This window comes from Schistocerca cancellata, chromosome 3 (assembly GCF_023864275.1).
Source record: "Schistocerca cancellata isolate TAMUIC-IGC-003103 chromosome 3, iqSchCanc2.1, whole genome shotgun sequence".
Lineage (NCBI taxonomy): Eukaryota > Metazoa > Arthropoda > Insecta > Orthoptera > Acrididae > Schistocerca > Schistocerca cancellata.
Window position 1 is genome coordinate 855,418,460 of NC_064628.1, and position 27,011 is coordinate 855,445,470.

General features: G+C 42.3%; 1 protein-coding gene across 1 annotated transcript in view; it reads right to left on the reverse strand.

Moving 5' to 3' along the window:
- Positions 1-27,011, reverse strand: part of LOC126176609 (solute carrier family 22 member 7-like) — a 726,639-nt gene that overhangs the window by 89,762 nt on the left and 609,866 nt on the right. The window contains exon 5 of the mRNA XM_049923769.1: positions 20,232-20,400. Coding sequence (XP_049779726.1) covers positions 20,232-20,400 — 169 coding nt within the window. The remainder of the gene's footprint in view (positions 1-20,231; positions 20,401-27,011) is intronic.

Here is a 27,011-nt window from a genome sequence, read left to right on the forward strand (position 1 = left end):
TGAGACAGGTGGTGAGCCCAGCTATACTTGATCCGTCGGAACCCAGCTAGGGTGCAGCCACGGACCGACCGACACAAAAACTTGCTTCCTGTCTATCAGTACATGAGAACCCCAACCGGCAATGTTACAAACGCGAAGTACGTATTAGCTGCCAAAATTGCACACCATGTTGGACAGCGACAATAGGGAGGAAAGGACGCTGCCGGAAATTACGTTAGTGGCCAGAGCAGGTAACCGGAACACTAACGGCCACTAGGCAGAAAATTCCGTTGGAACACTTGAATTTGAAACACAGTAATAGCTAACTCGCTCAAAAGAACACTGCCTGAATTTACGTCAGTGCCCAGGGCAGGTAACCAGAACACTAACGGCCACAAGACAGAAAATTCCATGGTGCACTCAGATCGTAGTCTACCAAAATAGTTCATTGCTCCAGAGAGCAGCTAAATCTCAGCAGCAGAACCACTCAGAGCTACTCACCGGAAAACATGCCCAACAGCGAACCACCGAAGCGAACCACCGCAACATGAACAGACGTGGCTTGGGTTGTTGAAACCACTACTCAACTTTGACGTCCTGGGTCGGTGAACCACGAAGCACGTAGCGATCGGACAGCTCCACACACGCTCCAACACTGCACAGGGGCTGCCAGCGGCCCCAGCCGACAGCACCACGCGGAGAACTTCCCTCGTTCGCAAAAACCGACCGACTCCCTCCAGACCCCCTTGCCGGAAACTGTATGCACCAAACCAAAGATGGTACATGGCGCAAATATCGATACTCATCACTACTACCACAGGCAGAGGGAAGCAGAACCACGATGTAACCGCGACAAGGGGGAAACCAAACACAGATAGACAGCGAACGTCACGAAAACGCATAGTTGGGAGAGAGCACGGCTGATTTACCTTACGGGTACAGAAGCGACAGTTGTAACAGTTTCTTTCCTCGATATCTAGGTAAATACGCGTTTGCAGACCCATAACGGCTGATGAAAAATGCTCAGCTGCCAATTATCTACTGATCCCGTCGTTTTTTAATCCACTTCGCATCATGAAGTGCTATTTTTCTCAAAATCTGAGAATGCTGAACGAAAATATATTACCGTCTTCGTCTGTACACAAATAACTTGTCTTACAGTAGACGAATTGGTCGGCCGTGTCTGGTTACATTACTCGATTTACAGTGGTATCCTCGATTTGTTTTTTACTGCGTTCGTTGTTTCTCATAACGCCCATTTTTAAAGTTGTTGCAGTGAAGTAGGAAATTCATAGCAGATTACACAATACGAAGACATTATTTATGATGATAAGCTCACCGGTCAAGGTACTGGTCACCCTGCAGAAATCATCACAAGCATAATCAAATACCGTATAATTCCGCCCCTGGACTTGATAACCGCCTTTATTCGGTTTGGATACGTGTTCACAAGTTTGTGCAGGTACGTCGCAGCCGACTTAAGCCACTCGCCGGGGATCTGAGGACACAGTTCCAATAAACTGCAGAGATGCGCAGATGCAGGTTTAGAATTGATCCATTTATTTCTGCACGCCTCAAAAAGTATAGTAAAAGAACAAGAGCAATCGCAGCCATGTCTGACCTCGACTGGCTCAATGTATTTCTATACTTCTTTGTGTCAAAAGGGCCGGGTCGGGGACAAATATGGATTAGAGGAACCAGTAAACGATTACCTAATACAACTGAAATTATACGATGGCAAAATTGCCTCGAAGGATACAAAGCAATATTGGAAAGGGAAGCTAGTGGATCTACTTATAACATCGAACAAAAACAGTCCACTAATGAGACATGTAAACAACCTCATTCGCGACGCCAATTCATCATTACAGGCAAAGGGTGCAACCCTACAAGTATCACGAAGAAGATTCTTTCCCTATTGGTGCAGTACAACTGCATTCCGCTGGAAAATATAACTAATGCTATTCCAATAACTCATGGTTATTTTTTAAATTTAATTGATCCTAAATTTAGAAGGTTTTTTGACATGGGTTTATAGTTGTACAAAAAGACTGTAAATGATTTGGATTTGAAAGGTATTGAAACTTTACTGTGTTCCTCATCAGAAACAAATATGTTTTATGCAACATGTAACACTGTGTGGGATTATTATTATACTCTTGGTGATTCTATTTCATGGCTCAATAGGTTACTTCTTTTCCAGTGTGAAAATGACAGTGATAAAGCAACGGAATTATTGACAAATCTTGTTTCATGGTTCAATAAAGAAGGGCTATACTGTAGAAAAAAAATGGTTCAAATGGCTCTGAGTACTATGGGACTCAACTGCTGAGGTCATTAGTCCCCTAGAACTTAGAACTAGTTAAACCTAACTAACCTAAGGACATCACAAACATCCATGCCCAAGGCAGGATTCGAACCTGCGACCGTAGCGGTCTTGCGGTTCCAGACTGCAGCGCCTTTAACCGCACGGCCACTTCGGCCGGCCTACTGTAGAAATGATGACATATTTTGTAAAAGTAAAAGACTCAATACTTTATGTGTAATTGGACCTCCAAATAGTGGAAAGAACTGGTTTTTCGATTGTTTAATAAGTTTGGCACTAAATGTAGGTCACATAGGCTGTTGTAATAACAAGACAAATCAGTTCGCGTTACAAGATGCAGTAAATAGGAGAATTATAGTCGGCAATGAGATATCCATTGAAGACGGTGCATTAGAAGACTTTAAGAAAATATGTGAGGGTATAGCTTGTAATATTCGTGTCAAATATAAAGGGGACGCCATTTTGAGAACAACACCTGTATTATTAATTTCTAACAATCTACCTATTGTTTGTTCACATCCTGACTTTAATGACATACGTGTAAAAACAATCTGGTGGAAGAAATTTGATGATTTGAAGGATGTATCAAAAAAACCCTATCCATTGGCATTTTTTAATTTACTTCAAAAGTATGGTGTGGAATATTAATGAACAAAATGAAGCATAATCTACCTATACACAATGTACAGTAAAATGTGTATTTCCATTTATGTACCAATCAAAAAACATGACAAAATATATGTACAATGTTTTTATTAACAAAATAAAAGGTGTACAAATAATGACAATGCTTGACAATAAATATTATACAATATTAACTCTGTTTCATTCCATATTGACCTTTATAAATAGATGATTCCTCATTCCTTTTTACATTAGACATATAAATCATATCTGATATTTGAACATTTGATACAGTTGCTCTAGGGTAATGTGTCTCTAGACCATCTGCATACACTGAACATTCAGCAATAACTTCAAATAACATTTGACTATCAGTATATTTTGTAACATCACTATTTAAACTGCTTGTACTTAAAGCATATGTAGGATTAAAGCCTACATGAATGCTCGGTTGAACATTTGTATCATGAAGTCTAATATTGTACCCGGCAGAAGCAATATCAGCTTTTTCTATTAAATTATTATATCCAGATGCGTCTGCATTTGTGACTGGAGTAACAGCTCCTACTAATTGTTCTTCCACTCTTGCCGGTTCAAAAGGGGTTAAAGAAAAACTATCACATGACATAAAAGGATTACAGTGCTTATCAGCATTAATATTATACCTTTGAATTACATTTTGAGCAGTACTTGTAATAGGAAAAATATCAACATTAGCTACTTTTGGAATTTTGAGAAAACCTAATGTTGGTGTATAAGTATAGTCAACAATAACGCTTCCTGTTCGTGCATGTGCATCTACTTCAGAAACACAAGAATGTACACATTTCCAACCCCAATTATGTAAACCCTTATCTTTTGAGCTAGAAACACATGCATAATAATATTTCAAATTAATGGGTTGTCCAAATTGATGTGCAGGCACTTTAGTAAGAAACTCTGCTTCATCATTTCTGTAACCATACCATGACTTCCAAATGGAATCAAACTTTCGTTTATGATCTATGGCGGTTGTTTCCATAGGTGCATTTGTTGTAAATGCTGTAGGTTTTACATTAATACCCGGTATTTTCAAATTAATCCCTACACTTGTAATCATATTCTTATTTTGATTTAATGTTGCAAGTTCTGTATCACTTGAATTAGTGGGAAAAGCAATTCTAGGATTTCGTGCAATTACTTTTACAGAACAATGAATAATTCTACTACCATCAGGCAATAAATCGAATTCAGAAGGTGTCCTATACAAAAATGGCCTATCAACGGGAATTTCTGCCAAAGGAGTAACCATGCATACTACCTTTTCATGTTCAATCACTTTATATGCTAAACAATATGTGAAAAATCTATGTACTTTGCGATATCTTGTAATATTACCAGTATCTAATATAGAAGGAGCAGGTAACGGATCAACACGGGTATTGGGAGAATGACCCAGAACGTTAGCAGATGGTGTTCCAGTCCCTGGTAACGTTTTTTTTTTCTTAGATCCACCAGATTGACCTGCTGCAGCCTGTCGTTTACCCGACTCTACCTGCATTGGCGAACTCATACCTTCGTCACTGTCAGAATATGGCACTAAACGTTGTGGTTGAGGATGTTGTTGTGTTTCTTCTGGTCCTTGTTCGTCTTCGTCTTCTTCGCTGTCTGATACCTCGTGGTCCACGTGAAGTTCGTCTACAGAACTTGTTCCAGTGGCTGAACTAGATGTTGATGGACGGTCGTGATCTATAGGCAAACCACGGCAAACACGAGACATTAGCCATTGTTCATAGGCATAGCGTTTCTGGCCTTCACGCATGAACTCCCAATTAGACAGTTCCCACGGTGGAATATCACAATTCTGAAGGCAAGAAACGTTAAAATCAAACAACGAATATCAAAAATATATGATACACACCAAAATTATATCTACATACCTGTTTTTTCGGCATTTGGTTGTTTCGGGTACAAAGTTTTTCCAATACGTTGTTCAACAGCTGTCTTCAATTTCAGGCCGTATTTTCCCACAAATGAATGCCAATTTCGTGTATGACTCCAGTCAATTGCGAAATCAATTATAGCTTTGGCATCCAACTGTTGAACTCGTTGTCTAAACTCTTCCTCTGTAAATGGTCGTTCCCTTGCTTCCTTTAGCAGATTGTCGTATCCAACGTCATGCTCTTTAGCAATGGCATCTGCTCCACTGCGCGGCGCGTCTATATTTATAGGATTTCCCGGTCGTACTTAATCACTACCAGGTAAAGTATATCCTTTGTTCTGTACACGTTCAACTACTTTTTTAACGCCGTAAGCAGCACCTGCGGCGGCAGCGGTTGTCGCGCCAGCCGCTATCGCTGTCTGCCCTGAACTTGTAATACCAGCTGTGCTAATTGCGGCCCCCTCCGTGACACTCTCAGATAACAAGGGCACTGTTTCGCTAGTAGTTTCTATATGTGCATTCTGGTGACCTCTGCCACGATTTCGTGGTCTATTTGGGCGGCGCAGTCGCACTCCAAGATTACTTTCTTCTGGCCTTGTTTCTGGCACCCGTTCAAATTCAACTGTTTCGCCACTCGTATCCAAATCGTCGTATGCTGGATTCTCTCCATACCGTATACGATTAGCAGCATCCTCTCTTTGCACTGTTCGAATATCATTACTGCTACGACAATTATTAACATTTGTTAGTGGAATTCTTTCCGCCATTTCAATGTCTTCCTCTGGTCCCGGATATAAAACACCTCCGTCGTATTATATAGAGCCATGGTTGCCCGTGCTTAAATACTGATTTACCCAAGACATTTTGCTGACTAAAATAAATAAATCATTGCCACCTTTTATATACATTACGTTATCGAACAGCACGTGGCGGGGAACCTTTTGCTGGCGTGGGTGCTTGCCGAGATAGTGTCTGAAAGACAACTATCGACAACTATCTTGCAGGGACAGCCATGGCCGCCACGGCGACCTTGGGACCCAGTGACCCGGCGGCCTGGGTCCCAAGGTCGCCGTGGCGGCCATGGCTGTCCCTGCAAGATAGTTGTCTTTCAGACACTATCTCGGCAAGCACCCACGCCAGCAAAAAGTTGAAGTCAGGCAAAGCTGTTATCTTTGCAGGCATTAGCGCCGCGACTTGTATATAAGGGACACGAAATCGGTGTACTGCACAATGTCTTCGACTGATATACAACCAGTTTCAACTACATCAAGGGATTGTACATTGGAAGAATTGTTTGTAAGTACACTACGGAACAATGGCTTCATTATACAATTTCTGTAGAATGATTGTGATTGGACACTTAGAGAATGCATATACTGTGGCATTCAAGTCGGATGATGTTGCACGTCAGTCGAGAAGTAATATAGTGAGAAGTGGGGATGGTGTTCATAAAACCAGTCACATATTCCTCAAATCCTTTGAACTTTTTGTTGTTGTAAATACATAACATTTGTACTGTCGTCTTGGTGTGGTTGTGTGACCGACTCCAAATGTCCATTGTATGCAATTCCCGTTGCTATGTTCTCTCGCTAACAGGTGCGGGTGGACATTTATTCACTGACTGCAGCGATTCCTGTCGGATTGGGAAGCGGTTTTGATTCACAAGCCGTGATTCGCGTCTCCGGTGTCTCCAGTCCAGATATTTTTCCGGTCACAGTTCGTATGTCGTGTTTCATCGCCACATATGCTAAACTTCTCCCTCTAGTCACGTCAACAGTTCGCAGCGGAACTCGAGTCCCTTTTTGCCACTCAGTAACGTCCTTACTTTCATTCGCATTTATGTCCAATGTCCGCTAGAAACATAAATGTCCCACTGGATGTTATTTCGCTGAGCTCACGCTGAGGTAGTGAGCGCACAGTTTAGCGCATGACTCGATCGCTGCGCCATCTGTAAAGAGTTAAGGATCCTACTGTGCGTGCGCAGAGGGGTGACAACTTTTTTGTCCAGTGAGCTTATCACACCTACGTGAGCCGATGACACGACTACCTAAAACTTTTGTGGGTTTTGTTATTGTTCTGAGTTGTGTATGGGTTTATCGATCTCTGTATAGTCCAGTTTCGGAGGTGGGTAACACCACTATTTGGTGGCAACTTGAATCTAGCACTGTAGCAAAAAGTTGAAGTCAGGCAAAGCTGTTATCTTTGCGTGATATTCACAACTGTGGCTAATTCCATGACTAATAAATCCGCTCCATTTGCACTAGACGAATCCTTTATTTGGATGAAATAATTGACACGACCCAGCTTTCAGGATACAAATTCCATCTTCAGGCTGTAACGTCACAATAGGTTTCGTTACATTGTTAAAATCAATGTTATGTTGCTATCAGCTGATACACATTATCAGCGTGAATTCAATTACTTTACATAATTAATGAACAGCGAAATAATCTCAGCCCCAAAATTACATGCATGTAGAAACAATTGTGGACCAAAGTCTTTTATTCTCATTACAATATGCACATCCTGTGTCCCTGTTTGCGTTTTCCCACCTCTCCTTAAAGTACGGGGTCAGGTGTGAATATTTTGAGTGTGGTAGCAGACAAACCAGAGATGTAGTGGGTCTCAGAATCTTAACATAGTCAGTGGAAGGCAAAGAGCAGGAACAGGATGGTTAGACCAGAGGTGCAAAGTCTAAAAAAAGCGTTTTCCTACCAGAGGTTGGTCATGGGCCTCCCCCACCACCTCGCATTGCTCGGGAGAAAGAGCCGCGCAACGGTTACGAGGAGTTTTTTGGGAGACAGGTGAGCGACCAGACGTTCCTTCAGAACGCTGCGTCGAAATCAGGACAAAGGTATTTGAATGTTTAAATATGTTTAATGTTAACAATTTATTTATCAGAGGCTTTTTCGCGATTGATTAATTAAGAACAATTTATTAATTTTTGTTCAATTTATCCGATATAAGAATAATCTTCTCCGTTCGAGATTTCCGTTACGACCCGCCACGTGATGCATAGTTTCAAACTGCATCCGCCGAGAAAGCTAATAGAGGGAGTTGTAGCCAGTTTTTGCGATTGCTGAACATTTATGCTAACGTGTATCGATGTTTAACAACTTATTGAAAAATTAGTGACGAGTGTAGCTTTTCTAAGATGAATTGTTTCGTATTCAAGCACTTCGCGCTGGAGATACCAGCCACGAGTCCTGCTCGCTGCCAGCCACTGTACATAGAAAATCTGCATAGAGAAATAGTTATGATATTTGCATTTCAGTGATAACTTAGTGCACGTGCATGTATCAGCATAGTAGTAGTGACCACTTGCTCTCCAAGATTTTCCTCCCCCCCCCCCCCCCCCAGCCAGCATCTCGTGGTCGTGCAGTAGCGCTCTCGCTTCCCACGCCCGGGTTTCCGGGTTCGATTCGCGGCGGGGTCAGGGATTTTCTCTGCCTCGTGATGGCTGGGTGTTGTGTGCTGTCCTTAGGTTAGTTAGGTTTAAGTAGTTCTAAGTTCTAGGGGACTGATGACCATACATGTTAAGTCCCATAGTGCTCAGAGCCATTTGAACCATCCCCCCACAGGACGATGCAAATCAAAGGCAACACGGCTTGTAATTCAAAGGAGAAATAATCTATGTGCATAGTTAAATAATCTTTGTCCATAGTTAAATGAAAATTCAAAGCAGAACTAGGAAATGTGTATTCAAAAGATTGTTAAGAAGTAACTTCGTAAATTTGTCTAATGTAGGTGAAAATAAAATTAACTTTGTTTTTCGAAGTAATTTCCGTTCTAGGCTTGCTCATTTAAACCATACCTAAGAAAAGAGAATCATGTCAGTGACGCCACCACTTTAATAAAATTATTGGCACAAGACTAGATTCGTGCAGGATGTAGTTTTCTCTGACCATCGCCAAAATTACAATTGCGTTATCCGTTGCGACTTCAAATTCAATCGATAAGATTGTATTCTGAACTATGATGGGCCTAAACATCAATTCTAAAGCGGGCAGAATGGTCAGGGAAGGTTACGCTGCCGAGAGAGAAAAAGTGTGCATAAGATCCTTCCCCACAGCAGGCTTATATAAAAATGAATAAAAGTAATCCCTGCTGATAAAATTAAGCAAACTCCCTTCTCAGCCTGCCACAGACAGGGAGAATTAACGACATTTACGATCTAAATACCAGTCGTTGGGACCTTGCAAGACGCTACAAAAAAGGAACAAGGAAAACTAAGAGGCAGCCTTCATCAAGTTAATTAACATTAAAGTAACCCATACAAATATGCAAATCAAGTTACACCTTGACTGCATACGAAAAAGTCGCAGTAGTCATGTAACAAAATCAGGAAATATTAAGTAGCATGCGAGAACCCGCGCAGGTGAGGCGTGAGAAAGTTCTCTCAGTCAACCAGTACCACACTGGGTAAACGGACCCTAACTGAAACATGATATGAATGGAACAGGAAATAATAACACAGTGCCAGAGTAACGTAACCTATGAACCAACAGTGAACGACAACACATGTGGTTTGGGCTTAAGAAGTGAACGTGAAGGCAATAGAAGCCATAGAATACCAATTTGTGAACCTCAAAAGTAGGTCACCACCATAAGTGCCCAGTCCGGCGCATACCGTGGAAGCCCAGCACGACCGGCCAGCAGGCAATGCGACTCCTGGGAGAGTGGCCGCCAACGGAACTAATGGCAGTGGTAGGAGGGAAGCCTGGAGATCGTGGAGGTTGCGTGGCATTTCAGATGTATGGCGTCGGACACTGTTTCCAAAACTCGGTTCCAGTTTTCTTTTAATAGGTTGCACGTAATATATTGTTCCTCAGCTTAGAACCAAATAAAAGAGTTGTCAAGTACAACTGGAGCAGAAATATTCGTCAAGAAAAATAACAAAGTATAAGTACACTCACGCTCATAAATTAAGGATAATGCTCATACATGGTCAAACAACGCTCTGGTGGCCGGTTGGCGGGTTTAAATCACCTCGGGGTATGACCATGCGGTGCATTTGACCTGCGGTAGTCGCACGGTGACGCTGGCAGCACTCCACATACGCAAAGGTGTGCTGGTGCATGCCAGAATACGGTGCAGCGAGTAAGTGTGCAGACGTTTTCAGACGTGCTAATGGCGACTGTGTGCAGCCACTGGAACAGTTGTCTCCAGACACACAGTCTACAGACGACTGAACAGACATGGTTTATTCTCCTGGAGACCTGCAAGATGCATTCCACTGACCCCTGGTCGCAGGAGAGCCCATAAAGCCTAGTGTCAAGAACACAGTACATGGTCATTGGGACAATGGTCCCAGGTTATGTTCACAGACGAGTCCAGGTATAGTCTGAACAGTGATTCTCGCCGGGTTTTCATCTTACATGAACCAGGAACAAGATACCAACGCCTTAATGTCCTTGAAACGGACCTGTATGGAGGTCGTGGTTTGATGGTGTGGGGTGGAATTATGGACTGATGCACATACACCCTTGCATTTCTTTGACAGAGGAACTGTAATGGGTCAGGTGTATTGGGCGTCATTTTGCGCCTGTATGTCCACCTTTTCAGGCGTGCAGTGGGTCCCACCTTCCCCCTGATGGATGATAATGCACAGCCCCACCGAGCTGCCCTCGTGGAGGAGTACTCTGAAACAGAAGATATCAGGCGAATGGAGTGGCCTGCCTGTTCTCCAGACCTGAACCCCATCGAGCGCGTCTGAGATGCTTTCGGTCGACGTATCGCTGCACGTCTTCAAACCCCTACGACACTTCAGGAGCTCCGATAGGCACTGGTGTATGAATGGGGGGCTATACCCCAGCAGCTGCTCGACCACCTGATCCAGAGTATGCTAACCCGTTGTGCGGCCTGTGTACGTGTGCATGCTGATCATATCCCATACTGATGTCGGGGTACATACGCAGGAAACAGTGGCGTTTTGTAGAACATGTGTTTCAGGACGGGTTTTCTCAACTTATCACCAATACCGTGGAATTACAGATCTGTGTCGTGTGCGTTCCCTAAGTGCCTATGCTATCAATGTCAGTTTTGTGTAGTGTCACGTTGTGTGGCATCACATTCTGCAATTATCCTTAATTTATGAGCATGAGTGTACTTTACAACGTACTTTATCTGCAACACACGGAAGCCAGGGGGGAATAAAACAAGTCCTTACGCAATAATGCATTTAAACTTTCGAAAAGTAAAGCCTTATTATGACGCAAAAGCCAGTTCTATTGTAAAACCCGCAACGAATTTTGATTCCAGCGCTGTTATGTGTTATACATTGATTAAGAAAGTCTCCGGCAGTCCAAAATAATTTACCAAAATCTGAATCCAAGTCAGATCATTCTGAAGTCTTGCTAGTACGGACAACTGTACCACATTCTGCAGTGGAAGTTTCCAGGAATCTGAGAATTTAATTTTTCAGAATCTTTAGGAGTCTGATAATCGGAATCAGAAGATATGACGAAACAACGAGTGAACCATGCCAGTAATGTGAATCTCGTGCCTGGAATATTTGTATGATTACAGTCCATAACGTCATGACTTAGAGTGAACCTAAACTTGTAATGACTGGAAAGCTAGATTATCTTCAATGTTTCTTCTATACTGCTGAGAAGCTCTAGCCACAAAATTCTGGGTTCGTTTTGATCTAAGGGAGGTTTCAATATACACTGCCTGTTCAAAGATATCTGGACGCACCCATATAACGCAAATTGACCACTAGATACCACAAGAGCTGGACTCGCCATGAAGAACTGAGGTGGATGGTTCAAACGGCTCTGAGCCCTATGGGAACATCTGAGGTCATCAGTCCCCTAGGACTTAGAACTACTTAAACCAACTAACCTCAGGACATCACACACATCCATTCCCGAGGAAGGATTCGTACCTGCGACCGTAGCGGTCGCGCGGTTCCAGACTGAAGCGCCTAGAACCGTTCGGCCACACTGGCCGGCTGAACTGAGGTGGAAAGTACAGTGCAGTTGACAGAGAAACAGCAGACCTAACAGCAGAATGTATCAATCAGGAGAGCTCATTGACTTCGAACATAAACTAGCCATTGGATGCCACCTGAGTGAGGAACCCATCAGGGACATTTCAACTTACATAAAGTTGCTCCAGACGGCTGTCAGTAATGCGATTCTGAATTGGAGACCTGAAGCAACAACTACAGCTAAACCAAGTCGAGTCAGACCTCATATACTGACGGGGAGGGACTGCCAATCATTGCTGACGGTGGCTGCAAAACAACGCATGAAGTGAGCAGAAGGAATCACTCGTGACTTCCAAACAGCTACCAGCAGGCCGGGTAACGCTATGATTATGCAAGGTGTTACAAAACAGAGATGTACAAAACAGATCGATGATCCTATTTTGTTAGCTTTTGTACTTCCAAAGGAAAGAAATGTAGTAGGTGAATACGGAATGGGGGTAAGGAATGAAAGAGGATATCGCCTGGTAGAATTTTGCACAGAGCATAACCTTAATCATAGCTAACACTTGGTTCAAGAATCGTAAAAGAAGGCTGTATACATGGAAGAAGCCTGGAGACACTGACAGGTTTCAGATAGATTATATAATGGTCAGACAGAGATTTAGGAACCAGGATTTAAATTGTAAGACTTTTTCAGGGGCAGATGTGGACTCTGACCACAATCTATTGGTTATGAACTGTAGATTAAAACTAAAGAAACTGCAAAAACGTGGGAATTTAAGGAGATAGGACCTGGATAAACTGACAGAACCGGAGATTGTAGAGAGTTTGAGGGAGAGCATAAGGGAACGACTGACAAGAATGGGGGAGGGGGGGGGGGAAATACAGTATAAGAAGACTTAGTAGATTTGAGAGATGAAATAGTGAAGACAGCAGAGGATCAAGTAGGTAAAAATACGAGGGCTAGAAGAAATCCTTGGGTAACAGAAGCGATACTGAATTTAATTGATGAAATGAGAAAATACAAAAATGCAATAAATGAAGCACGCAAAAAGGAATACAAACGTCTCAAAAATGACATCGACAGTAAGGGCAAAATGGCTAAGCAGGGATGGCTAGAGGACAAATGTCAGGATGTAGAGGCGTATTTCACTAGGGTTAAGATGGATACTGACTACACGAAAATTAAAGAGACCTTTGGGGAAAAGAGAACCACTTGCATGAATATCAAGAGCTCAGATGGAAACCCAGTTCTAAGCAAACAAGGGAAAGCAGAAAGGTGAAAGGAGGGTCTATACAAGAGCGATGTTCTTGAGGACAGTATTATGGAAATGGAAGAGAATGTAGATGAAGATGAAATTGGAGATATGATACTGCGTGAACAGTTTGACAGACCACTGAAAGATCTAAGTCGAAACAAGGCCCCGGGAGTAGACAGCATCCCATTTCAACTACTGATAGCCTTGGAAGAGCCAGCCCTGACAAAACTCTACCATCTGGTCAGCAAGATGTATGAGACAGGCGAAATACCCTCAGACTTCAAGAAGAATATAATAATTCCAATCACAAAGAAAGCAGGTGTTGACACATGTGAAAATTAACGAACTACCAGTTTAATAAGCCACGGCAGGGAAATACTAACACGAATTCTTTACAGACGAATGGAAAAACTGGTAGAAGCCGACCTTGGGGAAGATCAGTTTGGATTCTGTAGAAATGTTGGAACACATGAGGCAATACTGACCCTACGACTGATCTTAGAAAATAGATTAAGGTAAGGCAAACCTACGTTTCTAGCATTTGTAGACTTTGAGAAAGCTATTGACAATGTTGACTGGAATACTCTGTTTCAAATTCTAAAGGTGGCAGGGGTAAAATACAGGGAGCGAAAGGCTATTTACAATTTGTACAGGAACCAGATGGCAGTTATAAGAGTCGAGGGGCATGAAATGGAAGCAGTGGTTGGGATGGTAGTAAGACAGGGTTGTAGCCCATCCCCGATGTTATTCAAACTGTATATTGAGCAAGCACTAAAGGAAACAAAAGAAAAATTCAGAGTAGGAATCAAAATCTATGGAGAAGAAATAAAAACTCTGAGGTTCGCTGATGACATTGTAATTCTGTCAGACACAGCAGAGGACTTGGAAGAGCCGTTGAACGGAGTTGACAGTGTCTTCAATGGAGGATATGAGATGAACATCAACAGAAGCGAAACGAGAATAATGGAATGTAGTCGAATTGATGCTGAGGGAATTAAAATAGTAAAGGAGACACTTAAAGTCGTAAAGGAGTTTTGCTATTTGGGGAGCAATATAACTGATGATGGTCGAAGTAGAGAGGATATAAAATGTAGACTGGCAATGGCAAGAAAAGCGTTTCTGAAGAATAGAAATTTGTTAACATCGACTATAGATTTAATTGTCAGGAAGTCGTTTCTGAAAGTATTTGTATGGGGTATAGCAAAGTATGGAAGTGAAACGTGGACGATAAATGGCTTAGACATGAAGAGAATAGTAGCTTTCGAAATGTGGTTCTACAGAAGAATGCTGAAGATTATATGGGTAGATCGCGTAAATAATGAGGAGGTACTGAATAGAATTCGAGAGAAGAGAAATTTGTGGCGCTACTTGACTAGAAGGAGGGATCGGTTTGTAGGGCATATTCTGTGGCTTCAAGGGATCACCAATTTAATATTGGAGGGCAGCGTGGAGGGTAAAAATCGTAGAGAGAGACCAAGAGATGAATACACTAAGCAGATTCAGAAGGATGTAGGTTGCAGTAGGTACTGGGAGATGAAGAAGCTTGCACAGGATAGAATAGCATGGAGAGCTGCATCGAACCAGTCTCTGGACTGAAGACCACAACAACAGCAATGCATTCGGAGGATTGGACCACCCGATACGTAAACATGGTTTATAGACAATAACATTCCTGATATTGACTGGGCTCTCCTTGTGCCGTAGCTGAACCCAATAGAACACCTTTGGGATCACTTAGAAGGTCAACTTCGCTGCAGACACCCGTGTGCTACATTACTACTTTCACTGCTTTCGGTCCTTGAGGAGGAATGGGCTGCCATACCTTCACAGACATTTAAACAGCATATTTAAAGTGTTCACAGCACAGTTCAGGCTGCGACAAAGGCGTTCTGTGGAACACCCCGATATTAATGTCCAGTAATATTGAAACCACTCTAGTCTTTTAGCCAGCTGTAGGTAACGTATTTTAATCTGCCTTTATTATTTTTTAGTAATAAAATGAAATATTTAAGTTCAATAGTATTTAAATACAATGTAGTCTGTAAGAGTAGTAAGTAAAGGAATAAAAGAATGAAGTGTCGTAATTTGTTGCAGTCTATATAGGCCACTACACGACATTATTAGCTCACTTCTTTTTCTCGCATACTTAACTTTTTGCTCGCTCTTGTTGCTAATATATGGTTATTTATTTGATTTCAGGCATTTTAATTGAGATTTCAGTGAAAGTGTGATACATCCGTGCTGTGTAAAGATAATATTGAAAATACAACAAAATTTATTTTAAACAGTGTAAGTTCTTTAACCAAAGATATCCCTTTGTCAAGTCGGCAATAATTTCATCTTGCGAAATAATTACTTCAGAAAGTTGAAACTATGGGCAGAGAGAAATATTAATTAACTGAATGATTCCTATCGATGTCGCGGGGTCCAAACGATACATATCGAACATGCGATCGTAAATCCATCGTGCGACTCTGGTGACGGGCGTTAAGATCAATTTTTTGTGATCGTCATTTTTATCTGTTGTCCGTTTTTCCCGTAGTTGCTCTAAATTACATACCTCCATGAATTATTTTTGAGTTGTTAGGGAATCCCAGACGATCTATGTCGTTTGTGAGTGGAATGTCTCGTGTTCTTGACGTTTCTTCGGCGGAGTCTCTCACACGGAAAAACCTAATTCCATGTTTATCTAGCGAAGAAAATTGTTCGACTTTTTGCAGCAAATATGGAGTACCACCGGACGAGAAAAGAAGGGACTAAATAGACTGTGGTGGTTCGAAGCGTGTAAAACTTCGTAAGCACAGTTTCGATGCTGAAATAGCGTTTACAGTTTCACTGCGGACAACGCGGAAAACGAACGAGTATCAGGAAGAATACTTGGTTCGACTCTTCCAAATTATCCATCCAGACCACCATAATGGACTTTCACATGATTACAACACCGACGATGAGTAAGGTAAGTCATCTCCTTTGCAATTACAAGTATTTTTGTAACGCTCTTCTTTTGTCGTTGCTGTAGCGACCACCGTAAACATACCCATAACGCCCGCCATTAGAGACGCATGATTGATTTAAGATCGCAAGTTCGATATGTATCGTTTGGACCCCGCGACTTCGATATTCATTCATTCTTGGAAATTACCGATCATTAATGAGAATTCATTCAGAAGTAACTTTCTACTAAATAGGCCGAAAAGTTTAAAAAATGATTGTAATCAGAATTTTTAGTGTGAACATTTCGATACGAACCACAAAGATATTAATAGCGACAGCTGTATGTTTACTTTAAAGTTCAGTACGAAGCAGATAATAAAATCTATGGTAATAGTTTCCGTTAGCTAGCCAGAACTTTTTTTGACAACTAATTAAATCATATTTCTGGTCCTTGTATGTTAGAAAAGACTAGGAAGTTTAACATCATAAAATTATTTAACTGAAACGTAATGCAGGCCATCTTAAATAACCGACGCAGTCCGTTGTATGGCGTGTGAATAAACGGTGCATTGGTTGCGCATCACACGCACTCCATATTAAGAATGTTAAAACAATACACAATTGAGCCGTGTGCGGCTCGTGTTCGTGCTGTTTATTACTTGACGTCTTGTCTTTGCGGTACTGCCTTCCCGTTTCTTGTTCGATTTACTGGCGTCACTAAGTTGCTGGCTTGCTTGCCCGTGAGTGGCAGCAGCAGCACTTATCGATAAGAGCACTGTCGTTCTATCTTTGTAGCGACTGCTAGTATTTCTGGGTCATCGTATATCGGGAGTTGAGCTGGGACGGAGCAGCAGTGAGGTCGAGACAGCCATGTCTCGCTCGACCATTGGTGACACACATGAATTGAGTGCGGAAGACCTTGGTTGGTCGTTCGGTCGGTTGTCTCATTGGACGACGTGTATTTGTTCGCCGACCGCTTCTGTGTTCTCTCGGTCACTGGTTTTAGTATTGTTCGAGTTGTTTGTGGAAGTGTTTGATGGAACCGTGTGTGGCTTGTGTTGCTTTGACTGAGCAGCTATTTTAATGCTGTCTGCATACTGCAGGCAGTCAGACGGTTGGGACGGAGCAGCGAGGATGTCACGCGGCGCAAGGGCAGGCTGGGACAGCTGACGGCGTGCATGCACTGTGGGACCGTGAGGTGCTAGCTGCGTGCGGTTCTAGGCGCTGCAGTCCGGAACCGCAGGACTGCTACAGTCGCAGGTTCGAATCCTGCCTCGGGCATGGATGTGTGAGATGTCCTTAGGTTAGTTAGGTTTAAGTAGTTCTAAGTTCTAGGGGACTGATGACCTAAGATGTTACGTCCCATAGTGCTCAGAGCCATTTGAACCATTTGATTTTGCTAGCTGCGAGAGCGACAATTTTCATTGGACACTGTACCTGGACGCTGAAGTTGAGTGATCAGCTATCCTGTAACGAAACCTCAGCTATTGTGATATCTCTTCGTTCATTTTTGGGTTGTTGCTCCCTGGGCCATTTGGGCTAGCAGCAATGTACGATGTGTTGGAGTCAGCGAAATCTTGCAGCCGTCTTCCTATATTGTGATTAATTACTAAATTGACTGTTACTTGCCAGTGAAGTGCACCAGCGGTATTTTCTGCCTTGTGGCCATTAACGCCGCAGTTACCTGCCATGGTAGTTTGCATAGTTTTCCGGCAGTGTGCCTTTCCTCTTCGTGTTGATGCTGTCCAGGAGGCATGTAGTTCGACAGCCTTTTAAGTTGTTTGGTTCATATTTTGGTTAGAGTGATATTGTTCCCTTGGCTGTTTTTTTTGACGCCAATTTCTGAAGTTTTAGAGCTGTTCATATCCTAGTCCTCAGCCGATATTTTCCATCGTTCTGCTGTTGGTCGGACGGAAGGGAATTGTTTAACTTGTTGGTTGGCGCTTGGGCCATCTCTAGTTTTGGACGGCCATCCGATTATTTAACTTCTACTCTCGGCTGTCTCTCTCATCTCACCTTACGTTTGAGCTACCTTCTCAGGCCGACACTTGCAACACTTCTGAGCACCACTTGTTCTGTTTGTTTTAGATTGTGATTTTCATTTTAGTTTGAAGTACTGTGCGAGGCCTTTGTCCATGTATTAATTCAGTTTTTTTAATTTTACGTAAAGGCCCTCAGCCGTGTTAAATTAAAATTTGGATATTGATTTTATTTAAAAAAATTTTCTTAAAAATTTGTTCTATCTGAAATTGTTTGTAACCCAGGCCCTAAGACGTTAGTCGTTCAACGTGTTATGTTTGGCCTTCAGCCGAGGATTTACGTGAACCCCTTTTATAAGGCCTTCAGCTGTGTGTATTCTTCAAAGGAAAAACTTTTTATAAGAAGGAAGGTTTTTATTTTAAATTGTTTGTCTGACTTAGACTCGAACTCGGGACCTTTGCCTTTCGCGGGCAAGTGCTCTACCAACTGAGCTACCGAAGCACGACTCACGCCCGGTCTCACAGCTTTACTTCTGCCAGTACCTCGTCTCCTACCTTCCAAACTTTACAGAAGCTCTCCTGCGAACCTTGCAGAACTAGCACTCCTGAAAGAAAGGATATTGCGGAGACATGGCTTAGCCACAGCCTGGGGGATGTTTCCAGAATGAGATTTTCACTCTGCAGCGGAGTGTGCTCTTGCCCGCGAAAGGCAAAGGTCCCGAGTTCGAGTCTCGGTCGGGCACACAGTTTTAATCTGCCAGGAAGTTTCTTATCAGCGCATACTCCGCTGCAGAGTGAAAATCTCATTCTGGAAACATCCCCCAGGCTGTGGCTAAGCCATGTCTCCGCAATATCCTTTCTTTCAGGAGTGCTAGTTCTGCAAGGTTCGCAGGAGAGCTTCTGTAAAGTTTGGAAGGTAGGAGACGAGGTACTGGCAGAAGTAAAGCTGTGAGTACCGGGCGTGAGTCGTGCTTCGGTAGCTCAGTTGGTAGAGCACTTGCCCGCGAAAGGCAAAGGTCCCGAGTTCGAGTCTCGGTCGGGCACACAGTTTTAATCTGCCAGGAAGTTTCTTATCAGCGCACACTCCGCTGCAGAGTGAAAATCTCATTCTGGTTTGTCTGACTTGTTTTTCAGGCCTTCAGCAGTTGTTTCAAATTTCTTTGTGGCCTTCAGGCGTGCAATAAGTTAATATTTCTTTAATTAGGCTTTTGGCCATTCTGTTGTAACTTTAAAAAGAAACTTCTTGGTTAGAAAAAAATGTTTATTAATGTGTTTTAATTATAGTTGTACTTCAGATGTGTAGTGTAGGCCTTCAGCCGCTAATTGTTTTCGATTGCATTTTTTTTATTTTTACCTTCTATTTTTAATAGCTTTTGGTTTATAAGCCAGGCCTTGAGCCATTCTTGCTTTTGGTGTGGTGTTGGGCCTTCAGCCCAGAAAGCATCTCAAGTTTTCTTTAACTAGGCCTTCAGCCGTGTTGTCTAATTTTGATCTTTTAAAACAATGTATATACAAGTGGTTCTTAGAAAAATAAAGTTGTATGTTTGATTGTGCAACTCACATTAACTGTTTACAGCCCCATCCACAATCATAACCTTATCCTGTGCGCTCTCTGAGTACCTACCAACCAGGTTTCAATAACAATGAACTATGTTGCTTGGGGCCAGGTTGTGTATCTTGCTAATGCCTAAAAATGATCAGAAATATTTACAAAATAGCACTGTCGTTACAAAGTAAAACAATAGCAGGATTTTTTTGGTCGCAGTGACGCATCCAGATCTCAGCACCCGGCGTCATACTACAAAAAGGACCACGAAAACCCCAAGAAATAAATTACAAGACTTACTGCGAAGTAGGACAAGTCAAGACAAGACGGAACCGGTTTCAGTATGTCTCCGGATACTTTAAATCAGATAGCGTGTGAAACCCCATTGGGAGAGATGTGCACGTCGGCGACATTTCGGCGGTCATGAATGATAACGGCTCGTCAACGATTTCGATGTCACGCCACAACACGTGGCCACCGACATCAGCATGAAAAAGGGTGCTCGACGTTCCTTCAGAGATGCACCTCTATACATTGTCCACAAAAAAGGGTTACAGAAGAGGAAGTACCATTTATTACACGCACATAGGAAGAGACATCGCTATTGAATAGCGATTGATATCTCTGCAACAACAAGTACGTCTGACATTACTTACGTTTTCAACTTACTCGTATTATTAAATTTCAAATCGCATATCAGCAGGGCTTCGTATATACCCATCATCTTACCTGCAGAAGAGTAGTAATATAAGGCAGCACAGTACTGCAAAAAGCAAGGCGTGCTTCCAGCTGGGAAACATCTGAACACAGAAGCAGGCGGACACCAATCCTATAGGTAGACCAAGCCATGCCATGCAATTGATACAAGAGCGGTTTCTGATATCCGTCAATTCCGTCCCTGAAATATCAAAATCAGCATCTTATTTAATTACTAAATTTAAAAGTCACGCTTTTTTATTTTAAGTTATTTCACGTCATACACTTCTATATTACCGTGTACACTAACATTTACAAATAAAATGCAACACTTAGCATAACAACAAACAAATGAATAATACTGAGTCCACATACAGCTTAAGGTGACATAACATATACTTTAAATTTATAGAGAAAAATATTATACAACCAAAACCAGAGTTCGATCAGATTAACATATAATGAAGAGATCATATAAATTGCCTCGGAGAAATTTCATATTACCAACAAAGCACAAACATAAAAACGGCTTTAGAGAACATAAAGCAGCTGACAGGGACCTTGTGCGTGTTGTTATTATAATGCGATTACAGGCAAATTTCTACGCACTCATCTCACATGTCACAACATGAAACTGCGTGTTTTCAAAGTGATGAAAGTTGTGCTCTTATTATTCGAAGTAGTCAGTTGACATACTGAAATTGGTTCAGGTGGCTAGGGACATATGTTTTGCGACATATTTTCTTACTTGTGGCGAAATTGTTTAGAGTGTGTCTACAAATCTAAACTAGCAGTATCCAGGGTGTTTTTTTTATTTTTTATTTTTTTTACCTGTGGCTACGATCTTTATGCGTGAGTTCCACGATGCGCTGTAGTTTGGAGGTAAGCGGCTCCCTACAGCTAACAGAGTTAAGTTAGTTCAAAGGAAACCAAGGATACAGAATAAGACAGAACCTGCTTCAGGTTGAGCATACCCTTAGCCGTATGTGATTTTGTTAGGGTGCCATTTTGTGCTGCTGCAGATTTTAGTGTACTGTACAATCCTTGGTTTCCCCTTCAGCCAAATTAGCTAGTCAACAAAAGTATATTATTAATTTACGTATTTTGTGTATGATGTGTGTTGTGGCGTAGCAAGACAGCCACGCCACGGAAGTAGCCGAAAGGCACGCGTTTAGCAGGCAAGTTATAGGTCTGTAACAGGATACGTAATGAATGTTATCAAGAAAAGTACGTAGCTTCTGGAATCCTTAACTTTATTCCATCCTTGGTACATCGCTATTGACGATATAAGTGAGACTCCATAGATACATGCAATGTTACTAATGGCGCCTTGCCAGGTCGTAGCCATGGATTTAGCTGAAGGCTATTCTAACTATCTGCTCGGCAAATGAGCAATGCTTCGTCCGTGTAGTCGCTAGCAAAGTCGTCCGTACAACTGGGGCGAGTGCTATCCCGTATCTCGAGACCTGCCTTGTGGTGGCGCTCGGTCTGCGATCACACAGTGGCGACACGCGGGTCCGACATGTACTAATGGACCGCGGCCGATTTAAAACTACCACCTAGCAAGTGTGGTGTCTGGCGGTGACACCACAATGTGTGTACTAAAATGTTATTTTTTTCGTGTAAAGAAATATTAAATTATGGAATGTAAAAATAACTCAGCACTAATAGGGACTAAACACAGCAGTTCTAAGGTATGAAAGAATGATGATTCTTCAGTGTATGACGGACGTTACTTATGCAACATTCTTGTAATTTTGTTATGTGAAGTCTTAAGTATTCGTCTCCGAATAACTGCTGCAACTTACATCCTTGTGAATCTCCTTAAATCTTCTTACTATATTCTTCTCTTGGTCTCCCTCTACAATTTTTACCTCCCACACGTCCCTCCGATACTAAATTGGTGATCCCTTGATGTCTCATAATGTGTCCTGTCAGCTAATCTTTTCGTCTAATCAAGTTCCGTCATAAATTTTTTTCTCTCTATTTCGATTCAGCACTTCTTCATTGGCTACGTGATCTGATCATCTGTCCTTCATCATTCTTCTGTAACACCACCTTTCAAAACCCTCTGTTCTGATCTAAACTGTTTATTGTCCACGTTTCACTTCCATTCATAGCTGCATTCCACACAAATACTTCCAGAAAAGACTTCCTAACACTTGAACGCATATTCGACGTTAAAAATGTCTCTTCTTCAGAAAGCTTGCCGTTGACAGTCTAGATTTTTTAACCCCTACTTCTGCCATCATCCGTCATTTTTCTGCCACATAACGAAACCCGTAAATAAGTGTCTCGTTTCCTAATCTAATTCCCCGAGTATCACCTGATTTAATTCGACTGTATTCCATTATCCTTGCCATTCTTTTGTTGATATTAATCCTATATCCTCCTCGTCAGTTCCGTTCAATTCCTCTTGCAAATCCTTTGCTGTCTCTAATAGAATTACAATATCATCGGCACACTTCAAAGTTGTTATTTCTACTCCCTGAAATTTAATTCCTACAGCAAATTTTTCGTTGGTTTACTTTACTGATTGCTCATTGTACAGACTGAATAACATCGGCGATGGGCTACAGCCCTGTCTCACTTCCTTCTCAACCATTACTTCCTTTTCATGCACCTCGTCTATTATAATTGCCGTCTGCCGGCCTGGGTGGCCAAGCGGTTCTAGGCGCTACAGTCAGGAACTGCGCGACTGCTACGGTCCCAGGTTCGAATCCTGCTTCGGGCATGGATGTGTGTGATGTCCTTAGGTTAGTTAGGTTTAAGTACTTCTAAGTTCTAGGGGACTGATGACCTCAGATGTTAAGTACCATAGTGCTCAGAGCCATTTCAACTGCCGTCTAGTTTCTGTACAAGTTGTAAACAGCCTTTCACTTCCTGTATTTTACCCCTGCTACCTTCAGAAATTTAGAGCATTGTCAAAAGGTTTATTCAAATCTACAAATGCTACAAATGTAGTTCACCTTTCGTTAAGCTGTCTTCTAACTAGTACAGTTAATATTGCCTCGTGTATTCGTATAAGAGAGAGAGAGAGAGTTCGAAGGCTAACTAATGTTAAAGACATTCAGTGGAGAGTTACATGAAACTTAGTTTTATGAGGCTTTTAAAGTAGATTTATCTAGAAAACATTATTAAAAACTTTTTCTAAGTGACTGCATAAACGTCACAAAGTAAGTGACAAACGGATGTTAGTCATTCATTGCCATTATTAATATAAAGGCGATGAATTTGCGAAACGACTAGTTATCGACGCCTTCAGTCCTTACTGAGAAGAGAGTCAGTTTCGTTAAAAAATGTATCAAATCTTTGTTCCGAATGGTGAACTTCTAAAATCAAACTTAAGGTCGCTCAGCTTGGAGTGAGGAATATATGGTGTTCCAGGTATTAGCTAAATGCACCATCCTTAGTTCCTGCTTGACCAACACACCAGGCAGGCACTAAAGTGTATTATTTAATTACGTCCTATGCGTATAACGTTTGTACTAAAATGTTGTTTTCTTTGTTCGTTTCATGTCGCACAGGTAAGACACTGACAATGCGAACCAATGGTGTTTAACCAACGCAATAACTGCCAGTGCTTGTGACTAAACAAAAGGGAAGTAAAAGCTTATGATGGTGAGAACAATGGGCCATCATTACCAGATCGTCTCTCCGCATTCTTATAAAATGTATGTATAAACTGATTTGTGTGTTATGTATTACATCACAAGAGGTCTTGAACTTGTAAAAATCACTGTGTATGATATCAACATCACGGTATAGAATGATGGATTGAGATCCGTAAACCAGTTCATTTTAGAGTAAGAGGGGCGCATATCAGCCGAACAGCTTGTTCAACTTGTCGCTCAGTATAGGGAAAGACAACGGCAAATAACAATCATTTTGAGCACCTCTGTGCCACGTGTCGTCACAGCCTTAACTTTGTTGTGTGTTGCTTACTTTCTGATCAGGCGGAGAGCTAATTCCAAAAGGGAACCAAGGGTAGTACAAGTCCCAGTGCATTGGATACCGAGGGCGTGAGGTGAGTAGGTAAGGGGTTGATCGGGCAGCGGTCGTCCAGTACGGAATTTTTACGTTTTGTTTCATATAATGTGTTTTAAGGGCACTAGGTCACATTTAAGTTTTCTAGTAGTAAGGAAATATGAAATAGGTGCTGACCCAGACAAGTTAACAGCTAGTTAAGGGTCGACCCAGGGACTGGGTCTTTCCAAAAAGGGAAATAATGTAGCGGCACCACAGTTTAAGATAGGAAAGTTAGATTCAGTGCAACATTTCTGAGCACAAGTTACAGCCAGGTGCGGGCCACATTGCAGTAAGTTACACTGAACAGCGGTTGCAAAGTAAGGAGTCGTCGAACCACTGAAAAGAGTAAACGCAGCAGTTTGCATGGCATAACTACAGGCAGAAGGGACCCACTGGGGCAACCCAATTGTGGTGCATATGTGACTTGGAGCGGCACATTAGCAAAACAGAGGTGCACAGCCACATACAAATGGGTGTCGTTTTCCAATGAGATTCATTCAAGTGTGGCAGCTCTACTGGATGGCGAGGCATGTCGCACCACCGGTTAGACGCAGCAACAGATGGAGTGCCAGTGTCCCAGTCCACGGCAGATCATTATTTCGACCGTCTGAGGCCGACGTGGCGTCCACAGCCAGCCAGTGGTGCACCACTGTTTGGCTCGGTACCGCAGGCAGTCGTCTCAGCCAGCAACAAATTCCGGAGACATCCCGAGATGAGGGTCACAGATTCGGACGCCGGATCATGGGCGCTTGCTGCCGTGATCTCAGCTATGCCAGTTACAAAGAAGCAACAGCAGGAATGGCCTACGGCTCCCGGCAGAGCAGCACGGAGACATCGAGGATGGTGGGCGCTGAGTCAGCTGCTGGTGCACACATCCTGACATCATCAGAACTCAGCGGGCCAGTCAAGGCCGGCACGACACAGCATTGTATTGCACAGACTGCTGGGGTGCTTCCTCAGCATTGCGGGGCCCAGTGACGCAGACGGAGGTGAACGAGGACACTGTAGTTTGAAACAGTAAATCATTTGGGAAAGTTCTCACCGAATTTTAATACGGCACCTCCTGGCACCCACCCACTACATTTGATGTCTTCCTGCTACATTTGGTCATCCTGATACATTCTGTGGCAGAAGTCGCCATTGCACTACACTTTTATAAATGTGTCGCAGATCTGTTCCCCTCTGTGTTCAAAAATGGTTCAAATGGCTCTGAGCACTATGCAACTTAACTTCTGAGGTCATCAGCCGCCTAGAACTTAGAACTAATTAAACCTAACTACCCTAAGGACATCACACACATCCATGCCCGAGGCAGGATTCGAACCTGCGACCGTAGCAGTCGCGCGGTTCCAGACAGCAGCACCTAGAAACGCACTGCCACTCTGGCCGGCTCCCCTCTGTGTTTTATTGTTTATTTCTTTGTAGTAGATGCTTTTTTCCTGTATGAACTGTCTCTGGGTTTCGTACTGTTTTTGTTGTTGATTCATACCCTGCATTGTAGAATCATCTTTTACTTCTTTAGGTTTTGTGCTGTCGCATTCTACCAAGAACTACCCAGTTTCTATCGATAAATCCTGATAACTTGCAGTATAATGTCACTCCTATAACCGTCTGTGATCTTGCTTCTGTCTTATACCACATAGTTTTGAATTTTCTCTGAAAACTTTTTTCCTGATTTTTCGCAGGTCTGTGTCACATGTTCTCTTCTGTGGTATTTACTGTCCGCTTATTGGCAGAAATTTCTTGCTCTTTCGTCCTCCCTCCTCCTCCTATTTGGTGATTTATGTTCCTTACATAGAACACACTCTGTGGTATCGTTAGAGTGCTCATTGCTTTCTAATGGCAGGAGACGCCTCTCCATAATTCGTTCTTCAAACTCTTCTTTGTTAGGGGGATTTGATATGTGTAACATTCATCTCTCTTCCCCGTGTGTTTTTACATCTGTATTTACATGGCACACACACTGCCACTTGTTTGTTTTTAATGCTGTATTTTCTGATCTGGCCTTTTTACTCACTATGTCCACAAATTACTAATTGTTTATCACAATGTTTTATGTTCTGCCAGATGACCAAGGTGTTGGTGTTCAAAACACCTCCTCGCTACTAGAAAGTCTTTTACTGAAGCCGAATGAAATCCAAGACATACTTTTTGTCGCTTCACGAGTGCTGTTTTAACCTGAAGGCTCTCATTTCAGTAACTTGATGGACCACTTTTCTTCCCACTGGTTCTGTCCTGAATCGGACTGTAAAGCCGTTTCCGAAGGTTTCCTTGAGCAGTTCATCTTCAGGGTTCCTCAAGTGTATTGTGTCTTTCGGTGCATTTGTGCATTTGCATTTGCATTTGTGTCCACTGGGATGTGGTACACAATCATTAAAGGTCTCTTAATCTTAGGCTATTCACAAATCAGTTTCTCTTGCACCCTTTTGTTGTTGATTATCTTTTTCGTGACCCTTCATGTAGCAATTTCGAAGACGATTACATTATCGGTTTGCTTGACCTTCTTCATACAAATTTTCTCTTTGGTCTGGTTCATTACGTTCGTCAGCTTTTGTTGCACTTTCTTTGCCTCTTCATTTGTTCTTGACTTTATCAGCAAAATATTTTGTTCGATTGCTTGCTCTGTGGTGATTTCAGCTGCAGGAGCTGTTTTGCTTGCACCTCTACTGGGTCGCTCGGTTAGTACCACACATCTGCATGTTTTCTCTAGTTTCGTGAATATTCTCTCGTTTTATTTTTGTAGTTGTTCCGAACTGCACTGCCAGTTAATAAAGCCTGATTTAT